Raw genomic sequence first — 27101 nt, forward strand, 5'->3', positions numbered from 1 at the left:
TTCTTTACTCTATTTCCTTTTACTTTCCTCCTGTCCCACTATCATGTTCGACCTTAATTCGGGTTCTCAGTAATTCCTCTCGGCTACATTGTACTTGATCAAACCCTATCAGGCATTCTGAACCCTTCTAGTCATCAGTTTTAGATATCTTGTTGTTCCCTGTCCCTGGGTTTTTTGGCTTCTCCCTCCCTTTCCTCCATCTCTTGCCTGTTCACCCTCATCCCCACCCCCAACCATTAACCCATTGTTTTCTACTCAGATTGTTTACCCTGGTGTGGAGGACTAAGATCCGGCACAATTCTAACACTGTCTCCACTGCTATCCCCTGCAGTGCTGTGGGTCAATGGGAAGGGTGTCTTGTGGTGGGGCCGGCTTTGTGATCCTCCCTCTGTCTTGGAGTGTGGTCCTTGGGCCTTGTTGGGGCATAATGCAGTCCTCTCTTTCTTCCCTTGTAATTTGTTCTTATTTGATCTGGGCAGGCCCACCACTCTCACTAGGGCTATATCTTCAGTCCTGCCCTCTTTAGTGCAATTTTCTGGGGAGGGCATCTCTACTTTCTAGTTTGCTTCCAATACTTCCATTGTTCTGTGTCATTTTATTGAGTTGGATGTTTCTATTACTTTATTAGTAACCAGCAGAATTTGTTTTTGTTTTCTGAATTTTCTTACTGTATTGAATTTTTTTTATTTGAATTATTTTCCTGAATTATTCTTGATTTCTTACCATATTTTTCTGGATCTCTAAAAAGACAATACTATTTATAGTAGTTCCATTATATAATCATCCTTTTAGGCATTTTCTGTTTATTTTTATTTGCTTGAGCCATCTTTTTCTGTCTCTAAATGTAACTTAGAATGGATTGGCAGTTGGCTACATTTTTATTGTGTTCACTGTTTATTATTACTATTATTACTTATATATGTATTAGCCTATTTCTTTTCCTTTAGATTACCACTCTTACTCTGTGTTATTGTTATTTGTTGCTGGACTGTGTGATTCCATCTTACTGGTGGATATGGTCAATTACACATACACTGAGTCCTCCTATGTTGAGTGCATAAATAATACCTTAGAGAATTGTGCTTATAAGGAACTTAAGCTGCACACAGACCTAGAGGCAGTAGTAGTTCAAACAGAAAAAATGAGGTAGTCACAGTTTAAAAGGGGTGTGTCAGCATTGTGTCCTTTCACCCTATTTATTTAATCTGAATGCTGAAAAATAAGCAGAGATTCTCATTTATATGAAGAAGAAGTATCAGTATTGGAGAAAGGCTTTTTAATAACTAGAAATACACTAGCTTTTTAAAAAAACAAACAAACCCTTACACTCCATTATCTTTTATCAGATCACATCTGTAGTTTGCTCTTCGTATACTTTGTCCAAACATGAAATGTTCGTAATTACAATACAGTTTTAATTAATAATTAATAGGTTTTTTAAGCTCTGTGACTGGTAAGAACACAGAAGCTAGTCAATCGGACTTTATTGAAAATGGCAAAGGAGCAAACTGATTAGCAAGATTCTTAGTGATCATGCTGTTCTGTCCTTGTAAAGAGTCCCAACTTTATCATGAAAACATTGATGATTCATTATAAAATTTTAAGATACTTGCTTTAGAAAGATCACAGTGAAGAATGGATTACAATGGAAGAAACATTGGTTTTAAATACTTTCTTATACATTATTATTTTCCTTTTTTTAAAATAGGTTTGGCAGAAAAGACACAGCTTCTAAAATTGAATGTACCTGCTACGTTTATGCTTGTGTCTTTAGATGAAGGACCAGGTCCTCCAATCAAATATCAATATGCCGAATTAAGCAAATTATACTCAGTCGTCTCTCTACTAGTCCGGTGTTGCAGTATCTCCTCAAGAATGCAGTCTTCTGTCAATGGTATAGTTAGAATGCCCCCTTTTTTTTAGCAAAGATTTTAAAATTCTACTTGCTTGGCCTAATGTTTAACTTTTAAAATAACTTTGAAAATTAATTTTCTTTTAGACATAATAACTTTTAACATACATATATTATTATTGTATATACATATATTATTATGTAGATATTATTAACTGCGGTAATTAAAACCTTTGTCATAATTCATTTAAGAATTCTAAAAATTTTCAATTGTTTTTTTTGCTCTATGTATCACATATTTTTGAATTTTAATAATGTATATGTATATGATATACATAGTTCTTTATCATTTTATTAGGGGCCCATACAACTCTTATCACAAACCATTCATACATCAATTTGTCAAGCACACCTATACACATGTTGCCATCATTATTCTCAAAACACCTGATTTCTACTTGAGCCCTTGGTATCAACCCCTCATTTTTTTTGCCCTCCCTCTCTACTCCCCCAACCCCCTAAATCCTTGATAATTTATAAATTATTATTTGTACACCATTCAACATCTCCCTTCATCCACATCTGTCCCCCAGAGAGGAGGTTATATTAGACCTTGTAATCTGTTCCCCTTTCTCCCACACCTTCCGTCCACCTGCTCAATATTGCCACTCTCACCACTGGTGCTGAGGGGTTCTTCTGTCCTGGATTCCCTGTATTTCTAATTTCTGTTTATGCCAGTGTACATCCTCCAGTCCAGCCTGATAATGTAAGGTAGAATTGGGATCATGATAATGATGGGAGGAAGCATTCAAAAAATAGAGGAAAATTGAATATACATAGTTTTTAATGATTTCTTTGACTTAAGCACAATTTTTAAATTATTAATAAGCAATGTACTGATTTTTATTAAATCTGTTGTAGGTACTCCCCCTCTTCCCAATCCTTTTGGTGACCCTAATTTATCACAGCCTATCATGCCAATTCAGCAAAATGTGGTAGACATATTATTTGTGAAAACAAGTTATGTGAAGAAAATTATTGAAGACTGCAGTAACTCAGAGGAAACTATCAAACTGCTTCATTTTTGCTGCTGGGAAAATCCTCAGTTCTCATCTACTGTCCTCAGTGAACTTCTCTGGCAGGTTAAAGGAAGATAAATACTTTTTTATATGTCTGTGATATGAGTCATTATCATTTTAAAGAAGTGACTCACTGTATTTTACTGTTTTAAGGTTGCATATTCATATACCTATGAACTCCGGCCATATTTGGATCTACTCCTACAAATTTTACTGATTGAGGACTCCTGGCAGACATATAGGTAACTAAACCTTTTGTTCTCAGAAAAATTACAGGGTTTTTTTTTTCTGTATGTTTAGAGATACCGGAAATGATTGGTTACCAAATATATTATTACCTCTTTATATTCTTGCTTAACTGTGTTATTTTGTTTTGTTTGTTTAATGCAGGAAAAAACAGCTTCCTTCTTGTTTTGATTTGGGAGCAATGATTGGTGTTGTTTAAATGTTGTTCTTTTACTAACCTGGTTTCATACTTTCTGTGATTTTCTTAAAAACATAAACTAGTGTTCTTTTGATAAATACTTCATTAATGAAAAACCTGCCTCATACAAATTGAAAGGTTTAAATAAACTGGGTGCAATTATTCCATTATTCATTATTTATTAATCCATTATTCATTATTCCATCCCCAAATACTTGGAAGATAGTCACCTACCCATCTAGCTGGAGGAGATCCCAGATGTACCCAATCCAAGCAAAGCTAACCCCATAGAATGGAGACATTACCTGGCAGTATTACAGAAAATAATTCAAAATATTTGTAACAGTATATAGGCATGGATCTATCATATATTCAAACTGGAATCAGGAGAACACATGGAGAGCAAGAGATATCATTGATAATGGTGAATCTTGGATGAAAGCAGATAATACTGTAACAATGTTTATCTGCATTTTATTGAATGTACAAAGACATGTGTTTATGTAAATCATAACAAACTATAATGCCAAAGAATGGTAATTTAGGAACAGCTAGTTCTCATGCAGCACCTACACAAGAGGCAGTTGTTCAAGCAGAACACGGGGGATACTACATGGCTTTATATCATGAAAGGTATACATCAAGATTATATTCCTTCACAAATTAATTTGCTATACACTGAGTTTAACACTGAGGTGCTGCACCTGGCTGAACAAAAGGCACCATCATGATTGGAGAAAGACTTAGTAAAACCTGCAATATGCTGAAAATCATAAGGACTTGAAGAACTTACATATCTTCTACACAAGATTTCCTTAAACTACTAGAGGTCCAAAATGTCACTATGAGGACTGAGGTGTGATTAACTCAAGCCATTGAATTTTTTATCAAATTCACTGACTGAAAGCTGGACAATCAATAAAAATGACCAGAGAATTTATATATTTTAATCATGTTATAGTCAACAATAGTACTTTTATTTCTCTTTAGGATAAATTTGCCTTTTGTTTGGTGCTATCCAGTCGGTTCTTTGAATGAATACAAACAGTTACCCTATATATAAGAGAACAAAACACTGCCTAGTCCTGTACCATCTCAAAATTGTTCATATGCCTGAGACCATTGATGCAGCCATGTTTTCAGTCTGTCTTAATGAGGGACTCCCCCACCCTTTATTATTTTTTTTTGCTGCCTTTCTGCCAATTATGATGTCTTTCTCCAGTGATTGGTCTCTCCTGACAACATGTCCAATGTATTGCCATTCTTTCTATAGAGTACTCTGACCTTCTTCCAAGACAGATCTGTTCAGCCATTTAGCAGTCCCTGCTATGTTAAATATTCTTCTCTAGCACCACAATTCAAATTCTTTTTTATTTAGATACTTGCCCTCACATGCATATGAAAACATTAAAAATACCATGGTTTAGGTCAGGTGCCTCCTTCGTCCTCAGAATAATATCCTTGCTTTTAGTTAATATGTTGCTTCTTAAAATGATTAAGTGCCAACTAGTTCTTTGGATACAGTTATTTTGTAATCTTTACATCTTCTTTTGATACTTCATGCATCATTCAGTACTTTCTTCCACAATGTCTTCCAGTATTGCAACTTGAGTATTTTTTATTTAGTAATAGCAGTTTAATTTATGCCGAGTGTGTTCTTCCATTTGGTTAATTATAATATCTGGGTCTTTGTACATTCAGTTCTGATATTTGAGTTTCTCTTGTGCTGCCCTTTAAATTTTTTCTATTCAGCTCTTTGATATTAATTTCTTCCATTAGCTTTAGCCACTCATAATTTCTATTTAATCATTTTATTGGGACTCATCAACTCTTATCACAATGCATACATATATCAATTGAGTAAAGCACCTTTATACATTCATTGCCCTCAACATTCTCAAAATTTGCCTTCCGCTTGGGTTCCTGGAATCAGCTCATTTTCCTTTTAACCCTCCCTTCTTCCACGCTCTCCCCTCCCTCCTGACCCCTTAATAATTTATAAATTATTACTTTATCTTATCTTACACTGCCGGGTGTCTCCCTTCACCCACTCTCCTGTTGCCCATCCCCCAGAGAGGAGGTTATATGTAGATCCCCGAGATCAGTTCCCCCTTTCTAAACCCCTAACCTCCTAGTATCACCACTCTCACTCGTGGTCCTGAGAGTTTCATCTCTCCTAGATTCCCTTTGTTTCCAAATCCCAACCGTACTGCTGTGCATCCTCTGGTCTAAGCAGGTTTGCAAGGTATAATTGGGATCATGCGGAGGAAGCATTCAAGAACTAGCAGAAGGTTGTGAGTTTCATTATTGCTACACTGAACCCTGAGTGACTCATCTCCTCCCCACTACCCCTCTGCAAGCTATGTCCATCTGTCTACAGATGGGCATTGGGTCCCCATCACACACTCCCCTCATTCATGGTGATGTGATTCCCCCCTCCCCCCGCCTTTGTGTTTGAAACCTGGTCCCCTCAGCCCTACATGATCACACATGTTGGTGTGCTGCTTCCATGTGGGCTTTGTTGCTTCTGGGATAGATTACCGTTTGTTTACTTTCAAGCCTTTAAGTCCCCAGACGCTATATCTCTCAATAGCCGGCCACCATCAGCCTTCTTCACCACACTTACTTATGCACACCTTCGTCTTCAGCATTTATGTGAGGAAGGTGACCACACTATGATGGTTTTTGTTCTTTGGTGTCTGCTACCTGGTCCCTTCAACAACTTTTATTCACTTTGGCTGTGTGCTTCTTCTCTGTGGGGTTTGTTGTTTCTGAGCTAGATGGCCAATTGTTTTCCTTCAAGCCTTTAAGACCCCATATGCTATATCTTTTTGATAGCCTGACACCATCAGCTTTCTTCACATTTGCTTATGCACACATCTGTCTTCAGTGATCATGTCGGGAAGGTGGATGTCATGGAATGACAGTTTAGCTGAGGAAGGTGCCATTGAGGGAATGTATTGAGGTGTATTGAGGGAGTGTGCACGAGGAGACCCAATGTCCACCTGCTACCCTACTACTGGACATATAAATATATGCACATAGGTCTATTTCCCTCATAATCATAAATATGTTTATATATGGACATGTTTATATTTAGACTTCTATGTATGCCCTTTGCTTCCTACTCCTTTCCTCTATTTCCTTGCCCTTTCCTCCTGTCCCAATACCATGTTCAGCCTTCATTCTGGTTTCAGTAATGCCTCTCAGTTACCTTGCCCTTGGCCACTCCCAACCGGTCCTCCCATCTCCCTGCCACTGGTTTTGAACCACTAGGTTTTCCCTTGTCACTGTGTTGGCCAACACCTCCTCCCTTCCCCTACCTCCCACACTCATGTCCCTCCAGGACCGTTGGTCCCATTAAATTTTCTTCTCACATTGTGCAGCCTATCAGCCTATCTTATCTAGGTGAACCTGAAGATAGAATATTTGCATACAAATGCAGATGGCTTTGAGAGCACCCAAGTGGCACATAAGAACATGGCAAAGACAGCAGCAACACCAACACGCTGACAGACAAAAAAGCCACTGACATAGAAAATTCAAAAGAGAAAAAACTAAAAGCACACAAAAATAATCTGTTAGTAGTAGAGGTTTGTTTGTTGGCCTTTAGGAGTGTTTTCCGGATGAGTCTGGTGGGGTGCCACATCCTGGCCCCAAAGTCTATCCTATGTACTCCCTTGGGATCTCCTTGCTCTGCTTCCACCGCTGCTCCATTGCATGCCCCCAGTGTTTGCCTCAGTGTGATGGTGTTAGCTCAGTCACACATCCCCCACTGTCTGTGTCTCAAGCACTGTCCCCTGTAGGGCCATGGGTCGGTGCAGGATGTTGCTTCTCATCATAGGGCCAGCTTTATGGTCCTGTAGAATGGGCCCTTCGAGTAGGGCTATTGTCCTCTGAGCTTGGTGGGCCCAGGTGTGCTCTGCTCCGTTCTTCCTCCTTCCTTTGCTTCAGCCTCCTTCTGAGTGTGGTGTGGTAGGTCAGTTCCTTTTCCACACCAGATCTATTTACATTTTCTGTGGTACTCCCTTCGATTGTGGGGGTAGGGCTAATTCTGGATGGGGCTGGCGTATGGTCCGGTCTCTTTGCGTATTACACCATACTACTGTGTGGCCCACCAAGTTTGGAGTGTCATGGTGGGGTCTGTATGGTTGTTCCAATTCTTTCAGGACACAACCAATACTCTCCCCCAGGTGGGTGAGTGACCTGTTCCTCCCATACTGTCCACTCGGTTTCTCCCCACCTAGTTTCCCCCTCCCCGTGCCCCACTTCCCCTTCTTTATGCTGGGCTCTCATGTAACTCCCTAGGTGTGGCCTGCCCTCACTCCAACTCTGTATGTATGTTTATTGCAAGATAGATGTTTATTCTATTCCTAACCTGATGATTGTACTTACCTCTGGGAACTCATGTTATACCTGCCCTTTTGAGTTTGGTTTAGTCCACTTAACAATTCCTTGCAGCTATTCCCACCAAATAATGTGATTGTCTGTGCTTTTCAGTGCTGCATAATACTCCATTGTGTGTATTGTGCCAAAGTTTACTAATCCACTCATCTATCTATGGAAACTAGGCTATTTCCAAGTCTTTGCGATTGTGAATTGTGCTGCAATAAACATTGGAGCGCAGATGACTGGTTGTGTTTTATTTGCTGCTTCCACTGGGTATATGCCCCATAGAGGCCTGGCTGAGTCATAAGGTAGATCAATTTCTATTTTCTTTAAGTATCGCCAGATTGCTTTCTACGTTGGCTGTACAAACCTAATCAACCACCAGCAGTAGAGGAAAGTTCCTACTTTACCACAGCCACTCCAACACTTGTTGCTCTCTGTGATTTGCTGGTTTGGGCTAGCCTTGGGTGTTAAGTGGTATCTCCTGCTTGCTTTGATTTGCATTTCTCTTGTGGCTAATGACCTGGTATACTTTCTCCTCCCTTGTGAAAGTTCTTTTCAGTTCTTTTGCCCATTTCTTAGGGGGTTAGTTGTTTTCCTCTTTTTGCAGGTCATGATGGTGTTGTAGATTTTAGTAATGAGCCTTTTGTCCGATATATCATTACTAAAAAATCCTCTCCCAGTCTGTGGGTTGTCTTGTCACCCTCTTGGTGAAGTTTTTTGAGGTGCACAGGTGATTTATTCTTATTAAATCCCATTTGTCGATTTCCAGTTCATCTGTGTGTGTACTCTTACCTATTGCAGTGAGCCTATGAGTCCCCTGGGCCAGTGCTCTGAGGTTGGTCCCAATTACCTCCTTGATGGTTTGGGGTTTAACTTCTAGGTCTGTGATCCACCTTGAGTTTATTCTTGTGTATGGGGTGAAGTAAACATCTTGTTTCATCTTTCTACATGTGGATATCCATTGTTTCCAGCACCACTTGTTGTAAAGGGCATCCACTTCCCACTTGATGCTTTTGGGACCCTTGTCGAAGATCAGTTGTCTATATGCTGATGATTTTACTCTTGGACTTTCTATTTTCCACTGGTCTGAGTGCTTGTCATTGTGCCAGTACCACGCTATTTTGTCACTGTAGCTGTGTAATATTCATTAAAATCGGGAGAGGAGATTCCTCCAACTGTTTCTTTCTTCTTCAGGAGTTCTCTGCTAATTCTGGGTCTCTTCTCTCTCCATATGAATTTAGTGGTCAGTTTTTCCAATTTTTTGAAGGTTGATGGTATTTGAATTGGTATAGCATTGGACTTGTAAAGTGCTTTAGGTAGGAATGTCATCTTTACTATGTTGAGCCTTCCAACCCACGAGCAGGGGATGTTCTTCCATTTGTGGAGGTTGCTTTTGGTTTCCTGTAGTAAGATTTTATAGTTTTCCTTATATAGAGTTTTCCTTTTATAGTATTTTTATTAAATATATTCCTAGGTATTTCAGTTTTTTCTTAGCTACTGTGAAGGGTACTTCCTTCTTAAATCCCCTCTTTCCATGGTCCTGTCTGATGTGTATAGAAAACCTACCAACTTCTGTTAAGTGATCTTGTATCCTGCTACTCTTCCATATTCCTCCATAGATGTGTACTCCAGCTGTGGAGCTTTTGGAGTTTTCAATGAACAGGAAAATGTCGTCTGCAAATAGCGATAGTTTCATCTGCTCCCCTGCCATTTGGATCCTTTTGATGCCCTTCCACTGTCTTATGTTGTTAGCCAGAACCTCCAAAATGATATTGAATAGAAGTGGGGAGAGGGAGCATCCATGTCTTGGCCCCTTTTTCAGTGAGATTATTCTTTTTGTTGTTGTTTTATTTATTTTTGTGGGGGGCACCCGGATGGGATTATTCTTGTCTTTTCTCCATTGACTAGGGTGTTGGCCATTGGTCTTTCATAGATAGCTTGTATGAGCTTGAGGAACTTACCTTCCAATCCTGTCTTCATGACTGTCTTGATTAGGAATGGGTGCCGGATGTTGTCAAATGCATTTTCTGCTTCAATGGATATTATCATATGCTTTTTATCCTTTTTCTTCTCCATGTGATGTATAATATTGCTGGATTTTCGCATGTTAAACCATCCTTGCATCCCTGGGATGAATCCTACCTGGTCGTGGTGGATGACATGTTTTATTTACCTTTGTATTCCATTTGCCAATGTTTTGTTAAGGATTTTTGTATCTATGTTCATTAGAGATATTGGTCTGTAATTCTCTATACTTGTGGGGGTCTTTGCCCTGTTTGGGTATCAAAGTAAAGTTGGCTTCATAAAATGAATTTGGGAGTTTGACCTCCTCTTCTCTGTTATGGAATGCTTTGTGGAGGATTGGTATCAACTCTTACTTGAATGCTTGGTAGAATTCTGCTGTGAAACCATCTGGTCCTGGGGCCTTTTTTGTTGGTAGGTTTTTGATAACCCTCTCTATTTCTTCTTTCCTATGGGTTTGTTGAGGTTCTTGATGTCTGTCTGAGATAATCTAGGGAGGGACTGTTTTTCCAAATATTTATCCATGTCTCCCAAGTTTTTGAATTCATTAGAATACAAACTTCATAGTATTTTATGATTATCCTTTTAATCTTATTTGGGTCTGTTGCTATTTCCCCTGATTCATTCATCATCCTGGCTATTGATGTTTGCTCCTTTTTATCTTTAGTAAGCTTTGCCAGACGACTTTCAATTTTGTCAATTCTTTCGTGGAACCAGTTTTTAGCTGCATTTATCTTTTGCATTGTTCTCTTGTCTTCCCACTGGTTTAACTCCGCCCTGATTTTAATTATTTCTTTTCTCGTGCTATTGGAGAGGTTGTTCTGCTGACTCTGTTCTAGTTGTTGGAGGTTTTGTGTTGACATATCTATCATACACCTTTTTTCTTTTTTCATTTATGCATTTAATGATATCAAGGTAACTCTGATAACTGCCTTTGCAATGTCCTATAAGTTTTGATACATTGTATGTTCTCTTTAGTTTCTAGAAACTTCCTAATATCCTCTCTGATGTAGTCCTATACCCGTTCATGTAGCAGGAGATCGTTATTCATTCTCCAACTAGTTGCCCTTGCTTTTCTGGACATCTTATTAATCTCCAACTTTATGACATGGCCATCTGAGAAAGATGTCTGGATAATATCTTATGTGTTTGAATTTACTCAGGCTGGACTTGTGCCCCAGCGTGTGGTCTATTCTTGAAAAAGATCCATGTGAATTTGAAAAGAATGTGAAAACCTTTGCTTTGGGATGGAAAGCTCTATAGATAGATGTCTATCAGGCTCTGTTGCCTAATTACATTGTTTAGCTCTCTAGCCTCTTTGCTGAGCTTCTTTCCCAGTGATCTGTCTTTCTCTGATAGTGGAGTGTTAAAAGTCACCTACTGTGATTGTTGATTCCGTGATTTCTTGTTTCACCTTTTCAACATTTTGTTTGACGAAATTTGCTGCACCATTATTAGGAGTGCTATTCAGTATGCTAAGAGCTTTCTGGTTTACTGAACCTTTGAGTATTATGTACTGTCCCTCCTTGTCTCTTTATGATTTGGCTCTTGAGGTCCATTTTGTCGGAGAGGAAGATAGCCACTGCTGTCTTTTTGGAGTTACCATTTGACTGGTAAACTTTCTGCCAACCCTTTATTTTTAGCATATTCTTGTCTGTACGCTTAAGATGTGTCTTTTGTAGGCAACAGATTGATGAATTATGTTTCCTGAGCCAGTCCTGAAACCTTTTTCTTTTAATGTACGAATTGATGTGATGAGAATTCAGAGTTATTATCACTGTCTGTGGATTCATAGTTGCCATACCCTGTTTTGTCTTTTGGCTCATTTCATATCAGTGTGCTGTGTTGGAGGGTTTCTATCATGTCCTCTTTTCCATCTGAGACCCTGTTGTCTTGATAATTGTTGCTGGCATGTTGGCTTCTAGTTGGAGGTTTGTTCTTGGTGGTTATTGATCCTCTGGCTATAGTGAGTCAGCCAGTAACTTCCACAGGGTCGGGTGACTTGCGGCATATTCTTTGAGTCTTTCTTTGTCTTGGAAGACCCTTATCTCACCATCTATCTTAATGGATAACTTCGCAGGGTACAGGATTCTGGGGGAGGCATTTTTTTTTCAGCTTTTGGAAGATGTTGCTCCATTCTCTCCTCCTCTGCTGATAGGTCTGAGCATGTTCTTACCTGCACTCCTTTGTATGTGACTGTCTTTTCTTTTGCTGCTCTTAAAATTTTCTTTTTCCTCTAAGTTGGATATTTTTACTATTATATGTCTTGGCATGTTCTTCTTGGGATTTACTCTAGCTGGCGTCCTTTCTACTTCCTGTATGTGTGTCTGGTTCTCCTTTGTTAGGATGGGAAATTTTTCTTCCAGAAATTCCTTTGCCATCTTGGCTGTTGACTAGTGTGTTGTCTTGTGCTCCTGTAGACCGATTATTCAAATATTATTCCTCTTCATAGCATCTGTCATTGATCGCAGACTGTCTTCTGTTTCTTTAATTTACCTATCTGAATGTCTTTCTCACTTGCTTAGGTCTGTTTGAGTGTTCTTGTGATCACTGATACGGTTCTCTTCCTCCTCAAGCCTAATCGTAAATTCTGTGTCATTGTGTGTGGCTTCTGTTAGCTCCTGCAGTTCCCTTTGGTGGGTGGATTTCATCCCCTCTATTGTGGACTTCATCCCCTCTATTGTGGACTTCATCCCCTCTATTGTGGACTTCATCTCCTCTATCCTTATTCTGGGATGCTTCCTTCCGCTCCTGTATTACTGCAAGCAGACTTCTGAAGATTTCCTTCTGTGGCAGATCTGTATCTGTTTCTTCTATGAGAGACGTTAGCTCTGCTACTGTTTCGTCTTTGGTTTTTTTTTTGATGGGAGTGATGTGGTCTGTTGATATTTTTCCTTGATGCTGTCAGCCTGTGTGCTTCTTAGAGGCCAGGGTAACCTTATCTGTGTTACTGTTAAGGATTCTTTCAGGCAACTGCCTATGATCTACTATAAGGATGGATCAGACTGCTGTGTAGGCAGTTTCCCGACAGCTTAGGGTCCTGCAGTGGTGAGTTGTTTCAGCAACTGAAGTGGGGACTGGAGCCTCAGTGAGTGCATTTAGGCTGCTTTGGCTTGGTTTTTCAGGGTACTCTTAGCCGCCATTTTTTGTTGTTCTTGTTTAGTAATAAAAAAGAATTTTAAAGGTTAAAAAATTTTAATATTTTTTTTTAATTTTGGAGGAAAAAAATTGGAGAGGAAGGAGAAGCTATAAAAAGAGATAAAAGAAGTGATAATGGTTTAATTGGAAGGAGAAGGAAAAAGAGATGAAAGGAAAACCTATAGAAAAGGGCAGTAGAGAAGTACTAGCAATACTCAAAAAGGATGAAGAAGAAAAGGCTACACCGAAATTAAAAGACAGAAAAGAGAAAAACAGTGCAAGATAAATGATGTATGTATGTATATAAATATTCCCCCCTTCTTTTCTCTCTAAGCTCTAGTGATGCCTAATAGACCGTGCAGGTGGGGTAGACCTCACTCTCACTGGATGTGGTGCTAATCTGGCCTCCAGAGCCAAGCTGTGTGGGGGCAAAATGCTCTTCAGATCAACAAGCCCTTCCAGGTCCCAGCAGGCCTGTAGAGTTGAGCCTGTGGAGAGGCTACACAGGCAGGGGACAGCCCCCCAAGAGCAGGTCTCCTGCATCAACTGGACAATGCTGGGGCTGCTACGGGTGCTGAGAGAGGCACAGGCTGCAGCGCCCACCTCCTATGCCATCTGGGAAGGTTGGGGCAGGCTTAGGAACTGGCACTAGGGACCCCACAGGACCCCTTAGTGGTGAGAGCTGGCGGGAGCACACAGCTCCGGAGGGGACACAGCTACACTCCCTAGCAGGTGGGGATGTTTGTTGCTTAATCCTCAGGTCCTATGAGCTGTGCAGGCCGGCTCTGCAGAGACGTGGTTCAAGCCGGATCAGACAGCGCAGCTCTGGCAGGAAACTGGTCAAGGGCACTTGTCTTCACCCAGACCCAGAGCTCGGAGCTGCCAGCTGGAATCCCCGCAGCACACCTGAGAGGGAAATGCGTAGAACCCTGTCCCTCATGCTCTCGGTAGACAAGAGCACCCACTGTTGCACTGTCGGAGGTAGAAGTGGGCTGGGCTCTGGTGGGGCTCGTGCTGGTGGGAAATGCGCAGCGCAGGTTCCCAGGAGGGAGTGAAGCCGACTCTTAAGCTGCCAAGGGAGGGTGGGGGGCGGCCAGCAAGCAGAGTACCAGTGGAGAGGTCCCAGGCAGCGGTGGGGGTGGATGGTCCCCCGTAGGGGTCTCCAGGCAGACCCCAATGGCCTGCAGGGCCTTGGATGAATGGAGGGACGTGAGACCCAGGGTAGATCGCTGCTACATGGGGAGAGGGGAGCCGTGGGAAGGGAAGCTTCTCTCCTAGTGGAGTCTCGCGCCATTTGGCAGCTGCTGTAGGGGGTACTCGGCAGGGCAGGCAAGTGACTCTGGTCTCATGGTCCATGTCTGGGAATGAAGTAGGGCTATATCTAGTCGCAGCGTGATGGCGCAGGGTCCTGTATCGCCAAGGCCTTTGTTCAGAACAAATGGGTGGGGGTGGGGTGATATTTCACCTACCAGACTCCTACCACTCAGCTTCTTGGACATCAAACCCGCTTTGTTCGAAAGAGCTCTCAAGAGTATGCGGGTCCCCTGGTACGCCATCTACCCAGGGTTCCATTTTTTTTTTTTTAAGAACAAGTTTCAGCGTCTTTTCTGACATCAATTTGATGTTTTCTCTCAGTTTTTAGTGAGCTCTTCATGAATGGTTATTTTCTTGTTTTTCTAATTATTTTATTGGGGGTTTGTGCAATTTTTATCACTTAATGAATGATTTTTTTTATGTCCTTCCACATCAGGATTTCTGCCATTAGTGTCTGGACATTAAATTTGTTTTTCAGATATTCTCAATATTCAGGTGGATGGAATAGACTCATGGTTGTATGTGCAACTGATGGTCTGTGTTACAGTTATCCTGGCCTCCTGACATTGAGTGTTTGTGTTGTCTCTTCCCACTGAATTAGTCTATTTGATTTGTTATGTTATTGGTTATAATAGTAACTATAGGTTCTAAAACTTTGTAGGATGTAATAAATCTTAGTAGTCATAGTTCTGTATTTTAGGATTTTGATTTCTCAGATATTTTGCAATAAAGGTCATCCTCAGAATAATGACAAGAGAATTATAAGCATGTCTTCATATCTCAGTAGAAGAAATTGGCTGTCCACTTCTGATAAATTAAATACATAAAACTTATGAATAGCAGAAAAACTTTGTCAGATAATAGTGTCTGAAAAGACCCTGAAGTGGTGATAGTATTAAGTATTGTAGCATGTACATTCTTCCCAAAGTTATCCATGGATGTGTTCTACTAAATCAGGCCTAAATTTCTCCCAGCTCGCTGCATCTGAAAATATTGTTGGATGAACTTCAGCAACATTTTGCTTCCATATTGTTTTATAGTTTGAGCTTCACTTTTGCCACTTTTCTTTTTAATGGGTAAAATATATTTTATATGTGTATATATATGGAGAGAAAGAGAAGAGAGATCTATGGAAGAGATGGAAGATATATATAATATATAATGGAATATATAATGGAAGAGAGCTATATAATATATAGATATATAGATATATATATAGATATATGTCTCATTCAGTTGGTCAAGTAGCTTTCTCCTTAGCATAGAGGAGTGAGTGTGTCCAACACTTTTTAAACCATTTCAATTGGTATTCTATTTGTTCCTGGAGCCTTCCGTTTTAATAATACTTTCAATGCAGTGTGAACTTCTCAGCACCATTGGTTCTTGAACATTGACACCCCTTAAAACAGTGGTGTTGACTAAGTGATTTTGGTCCAGTGATTGTTTACTATTTCCCATCATCTCTTGATTCTTCCTGTATCATTCAATATTTTTCCCATAGAATCTTTCAGTATTGTAATTCAAGCCTTGAATTTTTCAGTCAGGATAAAGTAAGTAAATAAGACAAGTGTCCATTCTTACCATGTACCCTAGGAGAAAACCTCTTTGTAGAAATGTGGCCATTTAGCCTAAATTTTCTTAATCAAAGTGTTTAATTACTGATTCAATGTTTTGAGATTTGTTTCTTTTTATGTTAATTTTAATTTTTTAGAAATATATCCATTAATATAAATGTTATAATGTGTTGGTTTATAGTTATTTATCTTATTCTCTTATAATTTCATTTTTGAATGATTTTTAGTGGTGGACATTTACTGAATAAAATGCTGATTTATCACAAAACCAACCTGCAGAGTATATAGTCAGATTTAACTGTTAGCAGATCCCCTCTAGTCACAAGTTAGGGTCTCAAACAGCTCTGAGATTATTGTGAACCTGATACTTAGTTAGATCACCTTAACTCTTGGCCCAACCTGAAATTGTTCTAGGTGCAAGTCTTTCTTACTTGTTCCATGACATAATTTTTTTCCTTGACTTTTAAATACTGATGGTGATCCTTTTTTTTAATCATTGTTTGTATTTTTATCTTTGTGTTATTTTATTTATACCACTTTATTTTGTTTCTGTTGGGTTTTCCAGTTTGTGAAATACAGAAGGAATAAATGTATAAAGATAATAAACTGAGGCAAAGATGGCTAGGGGAGCAAACAATGTGTGCAGGAAATGGGAAAGGAACACTGAAACAGATTGTGATAGCACAACTCATTTTAAAAGGAATATAACCAGGGGTGTGGGTACAGAATGTTCTATTTGATTGTAGTAATAATTGGATCTGTCTTCTTTATATGATTGAACTGTTGTGTTGTATATGTGGATTATGTCTAATAAAACTTTAAAAAGCATTGATTTATTTGAGCATTTTTTTTCTTTGCTATTCTTATCTGGAGGGTTTTATTTTCACTTGCTTAATTGTTCTGTTTGTATTATCCAGTATAATGTTGAATAAACTAAAGTAGGTACCTTATGTTTCTGATGCAAAATTTGTATTTTATTGCTTGTTGGTTTTTTCCTTATTCAGTAATACTTATTTATATATAGTCTTGAGCTTAGTGTTTGCTCTCCTTATGTTTATTTCTGCAATTTTAAAAATTGGATTAATGTTGAGTTTTCATTTACCTTGCCCTGAGTTCCCAATTTTCCTTTTTAATTTCTGCTTTGAATCATTATAGTAGTTGTAGTAGTTTGTTGTATGATTCCCCCATGTACCCAAATCAGCTGCCATTGATTCAGTGTCTATCCTGTTAACATGTAGCAGAAAGTTATAGCCAGCTCTTTGGATTCCTAAATTCTTATAGGTTCAGACAACCTCAACTTGCTTCCATACCATTAATCTTGTGATTAGCAGCTGAAAGAATAATCCATTATACCAACCAAACAAAGCCAAACCCACATATTCAGTCTCTTCGGACGCCTAACAACTCCTACATAGGGATTTCAAGAGTTTACGTCTTTACCCAAGCAGATGGCCTCATTTAGCTACTTGTGTATAGTCGCCGAGTGCAATATCTAGTCGATTTTTTTTAAAAAAAAGTTTCATTAGGGCCTCATATAACTCATCACAATCCATACATACATCAATTTTTAAAACACATCTGTACATTCATTCCCCTCATTTTCAAAGCATTTGCTCTCCCCTTAAACCCTTTGCATCAGGTCTTCTTTTTTTCCCCTTCTCCCCGCTGCCCTCTCCCTCATGAGCCCTTGATAATTTATAAATTATTATTTTGTTATATCTTGCCCTGTCTGATGTCTCCCTTCACCCCTTTTCTGTTGTCCATCCCCCAGGGAGGAAGTCACATGTAGATCCTTGTATTCAGTTCCCTCTTTCCAACCCACTCACCCTCCACTCTCCCAGTATCACCACTCACACCACTGGTATATCTAGTCTTTTGTTTGTTAGTACATTTTAGCTTCATTTCATAATTGAAGAGGTACATTTTTCATATTCTTTTTAAATTTTATTAAAACTTGTTTCCTTCCAAACAATACTCTCTTTTTGTCTAGATTCCATACTAAACTTTAATGGTTACATAAAACTCACAAAAAGTATTGATGATGGGAACTGACAGGTTGCAGTGCAAATGAAAAATGTTCAATTTACAGTTCCCCATCAGGACATGTTATAAAGTTCTTTCATATCAACAAACCCAATTCCGTGAATTTAGTGCTCAGAGATACCCCATTCCTCAAGTAGGCTTTTTAAATGAATGGGCTTTTCTTGTTCAGTGGGTTGAGAAGATTACCACTCTTTCTTCCATGATCTGATCCCTCAGTTGTCACAGTTGTCTTCTGGATCCAGGAGGATCACCAAACAGGAATCTTGTGATCCAAAGGACAAGCTCCACTCTTGGCTCTTGCTAGTTATGACATCCCTCTTCTCCTGCTTCTTAGAGAATTTCATACACAGCAGGATGGTACTTCTAGGATTCATATTGACAATTACTGAATCCTACCATGATCTTATCCCTACCATTTTAGGTAATATATGATAATGCATGATACGATTGTTGATTTTAAATTTGATTTTAAAATTAATAGTTTGATTGGTATTAGAGACTTTGGTTAAAAGACCACCAGATTAATTGAGATTCTTCCAACTGTTTTGTGATCTACCTTGTAGAATACAACAAATACTAGAGAAACATTTGTATGCTACTTTTTTTCCCCCATGTCTCTTTCTTGATCTTTGGATGTTGTTTATCATGTTGTTCAAGGTGACACTTTCAGTTAGGAGTTGGACTGCTAATTTTCTTAATTTTTTAAAATCTGTGAATGTGTTCTTTTCTTGTTCATTTGAAGGATACTTATTTTTGTGTATAAAATTGGTGGGGAAGGACTTAAGTAGAAAGAAAATGTTTTGAAAATGATGGTGGCAACATCTGTATAAATGTGCTTGATACAATGGATATATTTGTTTGCTTAAGTTATTTCCCCACTTCAGTTAAAGGTATCTGTTATTATTTATAATCATTTTATTAGGGGCGCATACAGCTCTTATCACAATCCATACATACATCAATTGTGTAAAGCACATTTGTACATTCATTGCCCTCATAATTCTCAAAACATTTGCTCTCCACCTACGCTCCTGTCATCAGCTCCTCATTTTTTATCCACCCTCCCCGCTATGCCCTCCCTAATGAACTCTTAATAATTTATAAATTATTATTTTGTCATATCTTGCCCTGTCAGATGTCTCTCTTCACCCACTTTTCTATTGTCCGTGCCTCAGGGAGGAGGTCACATGTGGATCCTTGTAAAGGGTTCCCCCTTTCTAACCCACCCTCCCTCAAATCTCTCAGGATCACCATTCACACCTCTGATCCTGAAGGGATCATCTGCCCTGGATTCCATGCATTTCCAGTTCCTAATTGTACCCATGTACATCTTCTAGTCTACCCATATTTGTAAGGTAGAATTCGGATCATGATAGTGGGGGTGTGTGGCAGTGGAGCATTTAGGAACTAGAGGAAAGTTGTATGTTTCTTTGTTGCTACATCATACCCTGACTGGCTCGTCTCCATCTGTAAGGGGATGTCCAATGGCCTACAAATGGGCTTTGGGTGTCCACTCTGCACTCCTCTCAATCACTATGATATGATATTTTGTTCTGATGATACCTGATCCCTTTGACACCTCATGGTTGCACAAGCTAGTGTGCTTCTTCCATGTGGGCTTTGTTGCTTCTGAGCTAGATGGCCACTTGTTTACCTTCAAGCCTTTAAGACCCAGGCGCTATGTCTTTTGATAGCCGGGCACTTTCAGCTTTCTTCGCCACATTTGCTTATGCACCCATTTGTCTACAGCAATCGTATCAGAGAGGTGAGGACAGAATGATTTTCTTGTTCTTTGATGCCTGATAACTGATCCTTTCACCCCCTTTGTCTTCAGCAGTTGTGTTGAGAAGGTGAGCATCATAGAATGCCAATTTAATAGAAGTATTCTTGCATTGAGGGAGTACTTGAGTAGAGGCCCAATGTCCTTCTACCTTAAATCTAAACCTAAAAATATATGCACATAGATCTATGTCCCCATCTTCATCCATCAATATATTTACATATGTACATACCTTTATTTAGACCTCTATAATCGCCTTTTGCCTCCTAGGTCTTTCCTCTATTTCCTTTGATTTTCCTCTTGTCTCACTATCATGCTCAGTCATCATTTGGGTTTCAGTAATTCCTCTTGGTTGCATTACCCTTGATCATACCCTGCCAGGCCTCCTACACCCTCCTCCCCACCGATTTGGATCACTTGTTGATCCCTTGTCCCTGGGTTTCTTAACACCACTTATTTTCCCCCGACCCCCTCCTCTCCCATGTCCCCCAGGAACTGTCAGTCCCGTTGTTTTCTCCTCCAGATTGTTCATCCAGCCTTTCTTATTTAGACAGACCTGTGGAGATAATAAAATGCACAAAAACAAAACAGAGCAAACCAAGCAACAATATACAACAAAACAACAACAATCCAAAGACCAAAAAAAGAAAAAACGCAACCAGGAAAAAATGTTTGTAGTGAGTGCAAGGACTGTTTGTTAGCCATTGGGAGTGTTTTCCAGTTCAGTCTGTTGGGGCACCACGCCCTGACCCCAAATTCTACCTTCAGCATTCCCTGGGGACCTCACCACTCTGTTCCCTTGTTGTTCTATTGCACCCCTTAGTGTTTTGCCTCTGTGGCGGGATCAGATCGGGCACAATTCCACACTATGTCTCTGGTGTTGTCCCCTGTAGGGCTTTGGGTCAGTGAGGGTTGTCATGTCTCATAGAGAGGCTGGCCATGTGGTCCTCTTTGTGGACTGGCAGCTCTAATTGGGAACATCATCCTCAAGAATTTGTGGGCCAGGATGTGCTCCACTCTCTCCTCCCCTTCATCTGCTCCCATGTGCTCCGATCAGATATGTCTCTCTCCTGGAGCTGCAAATTCAATGCCGTCCTTTGAAATAAATTATTCTTATGGGGGGAAGGGCAGGTGTCCATGTAGTTTTGGGGATTGGGGCCGGCCCCTCCTAAGTTATTATTTGCACTCTCCCCCAATTTGCCTGTTCTAAATTGAACAAGCTGTTTAACCTGTTTTATTTTTGTATCTGTTAAGTAGATTTACTAGGCCTACGTATTGTTTAGAATTAATATATATATGATTACATGTAAACATTTTGAATAAGGCACATTGTAATTTTTAGTTTAATAAATGGTCGCTACTTTTAGATAATAAACATTTTTGTGTTTTGTTTTTGCTTTTTTTAAGAATCCATAATGCTCTTAAAGGAATCCCTGAAGACCGAGATGGACTTTTTGACACAATACAGCGTTCTAAAAATTACTATCAAAAAAGAGCATACCAATGTATAAAATGTATGGTAGCTCTATTTAGCAGTTGTCCCATTGCTTACCAGATACTACAGGTGGGAGTTTATCCTCGTGTTTTCCTTTTAAATCTATGTATGAGAGATTATTAAGAGAATTGTGAAAATTTAGACTTTGCTTTTCAAGTTTGACAATGGAAATTATTCCACACTCTTTTACAAAGGTATTTTTATTTTCTTTCAAAGGGTAATGGAGATCTTAAAAGAAAATGGACATGGGCAGTGGAATGGCTTGGAGATGAACTTGAAAGAAGACCATATACTGGCAACCCTCAATATACTAACAATAATAGGTCTCCTCCAGTACAAAGCAATGAAACTTCAAATGGTTATTTTTTAGAGAAATCAGATAGTGCTATGATGACCCTTGCCAAAGCTTGTGAACTGTGTCCAGAGGAGGTAAAAAATGTCACCATTGGCCAGCAAATAGAAATGGAAACAAGAAAAGTAATTATTTTATAGGCTAGTGCTTAAATAGAGGTAGTCCCTAGATTAAGAACAAGTTTTGTTTCCAAGTATATGTTTAACAAAGTTAGGTGATTTCATAGGAGCAATTATGTACAGTTCACATATCATTTCAGTTAATGTTCATCTGAGTACCTTTCTTTATGGAGATACATGAAACTATTTCAGGTACACTTTAAACATCTTTGAAAAAAATAAGCAAACATCCTTAGAATAGTAATATTAATATTTTGATGAACACCACAAAGGTAGCATATTTTTCATTTTATATACCTAAATTTTTTAATATAGTAAGCATCATGAAGTTTTCAGTTTATAACTAAAGATATACATATTCTGGGACTATGTATATTAATCTGTGGTAGTAAACACTTTAGTAATTGATAATTTATTCCTAAATTTTAAAAATCTGGAAAAAATTATACTTATAGCAAAACTTAGTTTTTTTACTCTATAACAAATAAAATATTGTTCCAGGTTCGGCTTTGTGGATTTTAAAAATGTAGCTCAAATTGGAAAAGTTAAAAGTAAATTTGAAGTTGCTTATATAAACAAAATTTTGTACCCACATATATGTTTACATTTAGGAACCAGGTGATCAAGATGCCCCAGATGAGCATGAATCCTCTCCACCAGAAGATATTCCCTTATCTCCTCATTTAGCTGGGTCTCAGTACCAAGAGGTATAAAAGTATTTTTGCATTTTCATCTCCCAAACCAGTTTTTATATATAACAAAAGAATTACCTACATTTAATTTTGTGAAAATGATCAAAATTGGGCATGTTACAACACATTTCCGCTTACCCCTGTAGTGTTTTCTTTACCAATATACTAGCATGTATTTTTTTAAACATTTTTTAGGGCCTTATACAACTCTTATCACAATCCATACATATATATACATCAATTATACAGAGCACATCTGTACATTTGCCCTAATCATTTTCAAAGCATTTGCTCTCCACTTAAGCCCTTTGCATCAGGTCCTCTTTTTTTTTTTCCCTCCCTCCTTGCTCTCCCCTCCTTCATGAGCCCTTGATAATTTATAGATTGTTATTTTGTCATATCTTTCCCTATCTGAAGTCTCCCTTCACCCCCTTCTCTGTTGTCCATCTCCCAGGGAAGAGGTCACATGTAGACCCTTGTAATCGGTTCCCCCTTTCCAACTCACTCACCCTCTACTCTCCCAGTATCGCCCCTCACACCCTTGGTCCTGAAAGTATCATCCACCCTGGATTCCCTGTGCCTCCAGCTCCTATATGCACCAGTGTACAACCTCTGCCCTATCCAGCCCTGCAAGGTAGAATTTGGACCATGGTAGTTCGGGGGAGGAAGCATCCAGGATCTGGGGGAAAGCTGTGTTCCTCATCGGTACTACATCGCACCCTGACTGACCCATCTCCTCTCCTAAACCCCTGTGTGAGGGGATCTCCAGTGGCCGACATATGGGCTTTGGGTCTCCACTCTGCACTTCCCCCTTCATTCACTGTGGTATTGTTTTCTTTGGATGATGCCTTATACCTGGTCCCTTTGGCACCTCGTAATCGCACAGGCTGGTGTGCTTCTTCCATGTGGGCTTTGTTGCTTCTGACCTAGATGGCCGCTTGTTCACCTTCAAGCCTTTAAGACCCCAGACACTATCTCTTTTGATAGCCGGGCACCATCAGCTTTCTTCGCCACATTTGCTTATGCATCTGTTTGTCCTCAGCTATCTTATCATGGAAGTGTGCACCCCGTGATACGATTTTTTTGTTCTTTGATGCCTGATAACTGATTCTTTCGGGACCATGTGATCACACAAGCTGGTGTGTTCTTCCATGTGGACTTTGTTGCTTCTGAGTTAGATGGCCACTTGTTTATCTTCAAGCCTTTAAGACCCCTGTCACTATCTCTTTTGATAGCCGGGCACCATCAGCTTTCTTCACCACATTTACTTGTTCACCCACTTTGGCTTCAGCAGTTGTGTCGGGAGAGTGAGCATCATAGAGTTCCAATATAATAAAAGAAAGTATTCATGCATTGAGGTAGTGCTTGAGTAGAGGCCCTAGGTCCTTCCGCCACCTTAATACTTAACCTATAAATATAGACACATAGATCTATTTCCCCATCCTCCTATATATATTTGCAGGTACATGTCTTTGTGTAGACCTCTATAAATGCCCTTTGACTCCTAGCTCTTTCCTCCATCTCCCTTGACTTTCCTCCTGCCCTACTACCATGCTCCGTCACCACCTGGGCTACAGCTATACCTCTTCTGTACACAACCTTACCCTTGATCATTCCCCACCAGGCCTGCCACTCCCCCCTCTCTACCATTTGGGGTCCCATGTTGTTCCCTTGTCCCTGTGTTTGTTAACACCACTTCCTACCCCCCCACCCCAAGTCCCCCTGGAACTGTCGGTCCCGTTGTTTTTCCTCCATATAGTTCATCCAGCCTGTCTTATTTAGACAGACCTGAGGAGATAATAACATAGCATGTATTTTTGATACCTCACATTAGCATAAATGAAATAAACATTAAAGAAAGAAGAGGGTATCTTGTTACTTTGCCCTTTTAATCAACAAAATTATAAATGTTTAAAATACTAGTAAAGGTTTGACTGATTTTAAGTGTAGTTCTAAAAATGGTACCCATAAAAAAAAGAGAAATGAAACATTCTGAAAGTAAGAGTATTTCATTCAAAAACTAAAGTTGGGGGACATTTTTCAGGGAAGATTTTTCTGATTTTAAAACTTCAATTTTAGCTAACTTGTATCTTTCAGTGCAGTGTTTCTTTACTTTTGCCCCCTTCAGAATCACCTAGCAAATCTTTTTAAAAGATGTGCTGGGTCCCTACATTTGTGTTTTCTGATTCATTAAATATCGCATTGATTTAAGAACTAGCATTTCTAATCAAGTTTCTAAGTGATATGAATACTGCTAAAGCTGTAAACCACTTCAGGAACCCAAACCATAAGCAGAGCACTTGTTTGTTAATACAAACTCCAAAAGCAATTTTTAAAGGTAAAAATCACACTTTGGGTTAACTAATACATTTATGTTCATGTTCTCATAATGCTGTATTATATTGGCCATATATCTGTGCAATATAGAGATGTAAGCTGAGCATAAGTGTTCTTAATTAAGTTTTGGAGTAAATAAGTGGCTAATTTTACACAAACTTATTCAATGATAATTGTCTTAAATTTAAAGTTTAATATGTTAAAAAAATGACAAAGGTTTCGTTCTCCCTCTCAGAATAATCACGTGCATGGACAAGCCATACACAGGGACAGCAACACATGACCAGCAACCTTCAAGGAATTGATCAACAAGCACAAGAAATTTATAGAGGAAATGAAATATTCCCACCTCAAAAGAAGGACTACTGAACTGTACATAGTAACATACTTGTTTAGGACTACACACAGGCCTTATTGTCCAAATTTTTTCTATGCTGGTTAGAATTTAAAACTAGAGAAATTATTATTAAACAATGTGGCATAGAGAGTTAATTCTCCAGTGTGTAGAAATTTGCTGTTGATATATATTCCACCTGCAGGAAAAAATGTATAGGGTTTTATAATGACATATTAATGTGTAAATGACAAAGGTGTATATAAGATATTGTTTGTTAATTCTTGAGCAAGAATTTTTTAATTAGACTCAAAGATCTACAAAAATTAATTTCTTGTATGTCCACTGCACTATGTACCCACTATTACCTGTTTCATAGCAATTAAACATCCTTTTCATGGATAACATTAAAAAGCCCATTCATTTAAACCATATCAATAGTCCATGTGGACTAATAGCTACTGGTGTGATTTTAAGCTGATAATCTTTTGAGCTTTGTAGTGGTATGGGAAATTAGTAGTGTTGCATTGTTTCTGGATTTTTTTTTCTAGTTTTTGGATTAATTGCTTTGAAGTTGTTGTACCGTAAGTTAATAATGGGACTTTTAAAATTTTATGGAATAATCAAATTTTTCCACCCATTAAAATTAGTTGTTTTAAACTATCAAAAATTCCATTTGCTTGGATGTATGAAATTTAATGGAAGACTATATTTAAATGTCCCCTATCTCCTTTTTATTTATTCTAAACTTTTATTGTTAGATGTAAGTTTTAATTTTAAAATAAACTTCTGTCTATTTAAGTATCCTTCTAAAGTACCATTTCAGAATAAACAGTTCTTTTAAGATTCCAAGAAATTTATCAGTTAATACTATATAACAAGAAAGTTAGTAATAAAATATATATAATACTTTGGAACTTATCTAAAAACCAAATATTCTTCAGTCAGTTGCTACTCATCTTACACTATTGGAATATATTGCTGTTTTGTTTTATAGAAATTATTTTGCTGAAATCACAAATAAAATTTAAGTAGAATTTAGTCTTCTAATGTGTTTTTCATGTTATGTTTTTGTTTTGTTTTTTAAGACTAACCAATAAGTTCTTTATGTAGCTTCTATCAGTATTATTACTGATTTTGAGGTTTTTTTAATCATTTTATTGGGGGCTCATTCAATTTTTATCACAATCTATACAAAAATCCTTTGTGTCAAGTGCATTTGTACATTTGTTGCCATCATCATTCAAAAAACATTTGCTTTCTACTTGAGCCATTAATATCAGCTGCTCATTTTCCCCCTCCCTCCTCGCTTCCCCCATCCTCATGAACCCTTAATAATTTATAAGTTATTATTTTGTCCTATCTGACACTGTCCGACATCCCCCTTCACCCACTTTTCTCTTGTCCATCCCCCAAGGATGAGGTTATATGTAGATCCTTGAAATCGGTTCCCCTACCCTTATTTTGAGTTTTAAATAAAGAGTTTTGTGCATTAAAATATTTGGTATTTAGGCTTCGATGATTTAGAGGGAAATTTTAATATGCAGCTACTATTTTAAGTTTTCTAAGCTTTTCAACCATGTATTTTTGTTTCTGGGTTTGGTGGGGGGATTTTTTATGTTTAACATAAGGTTGATGGTACTTTTCATTTAATTAAAATGAAAGTTTTTAATAAAACAAAAAACTACATAGGAATGTTTAGGGGGAGATGTGTTTTGCAGTACTTTGAGTTAATCTCTTCACCTAAGTTTTATTAGAATATTAAGTACTAGAAAATTTAAGTTTTTTTCAGTACATAAAGACTTTGTAAGAGTAGAAGGGGTTGATACTGAGATTTGAAATTTTTCATTTAAAATTTCAAGTTTTCACAATAAGAGAAAACTAAAGAACAAAACAAACACTTTCATTGAGCCCATTTAGACTCTTAATAACCCTGCAATAGAATTTCCTCTGAATTTCCCAACCTGAAAAATCTTTATAAATAAAGTAGAAATCGAAGTCCCCAGAGAATACGAAAAATAGATTTTTGGGGCCAGGGTTGGCACCCCCCATCAGACTTTTAACAGAAAGCACTCCTAAAGGCCAACAAACATACTTTAATTAACTACAGGCATCTCATTTTGAAAATGGCTTTTTGTTTATGTTTTGTTTTCT

At 38.5% G+C, this 27101-nt stretch overlaps 1 protein-coding gene across 2 annotated transcripts in view; it reads left to right on the forward strand.

Moving 5' to 3' along the window:
* Window positions 1-24986, forward strand: part of LOC142435576 (ubiquitin carboxyl-terminal hydrolase 9X-like) — a 188143-nt gene extending 163157 nt beyond the window's left edge. For both annotated transcript variants that reach the window (XM_075539809.1, XM_075539810.1), the window contains exons 39-45: window positions 1709-1894; window positions 2774-2994; window positions 3085-3173; window positions 21026-21182; window positions 21330-21542; window positions 22196-22291; window positions 24849-24986. In XM_075539809.1, the coding sequence (XP_075395924.1) occupies window positions 1709-1894; window positions 2774-2994; window positions 3085-3173; window positions 21026-21182; window positions 21330-21542; window positions 22196-22291; window positions 24849-24896 (1010 nt within the window). In that variant the 3' untranslated portion in view covers window positions 24897-24986. The remainder of the gene's footprint in view (window positions 1-1708; window positions 1895-2773; window positions 2995-3084; window positions 3174-21025; window positions 21183-21329; window positions 21543-22195; window positions 22292-24848) is intronic.
* Window positions 24987-27101: the final 2115 nt, after the last annotated feature.

This window comes from Tenrec ecaudatus, chromosome Y, assembly GCF_050624435.1.
Source record: "Tenrec ecaudatus isolate mTenEca1 chromosome Y, mTenEca1.hap1, whole genome shotgun sequence".
Taxonomy (NCBI): Eukaryota; Metazoa; Chordata; class Mammalia; order Afrosoricida; family Tenrecidae; genus Tenrec; species Tenrec ecaudatus.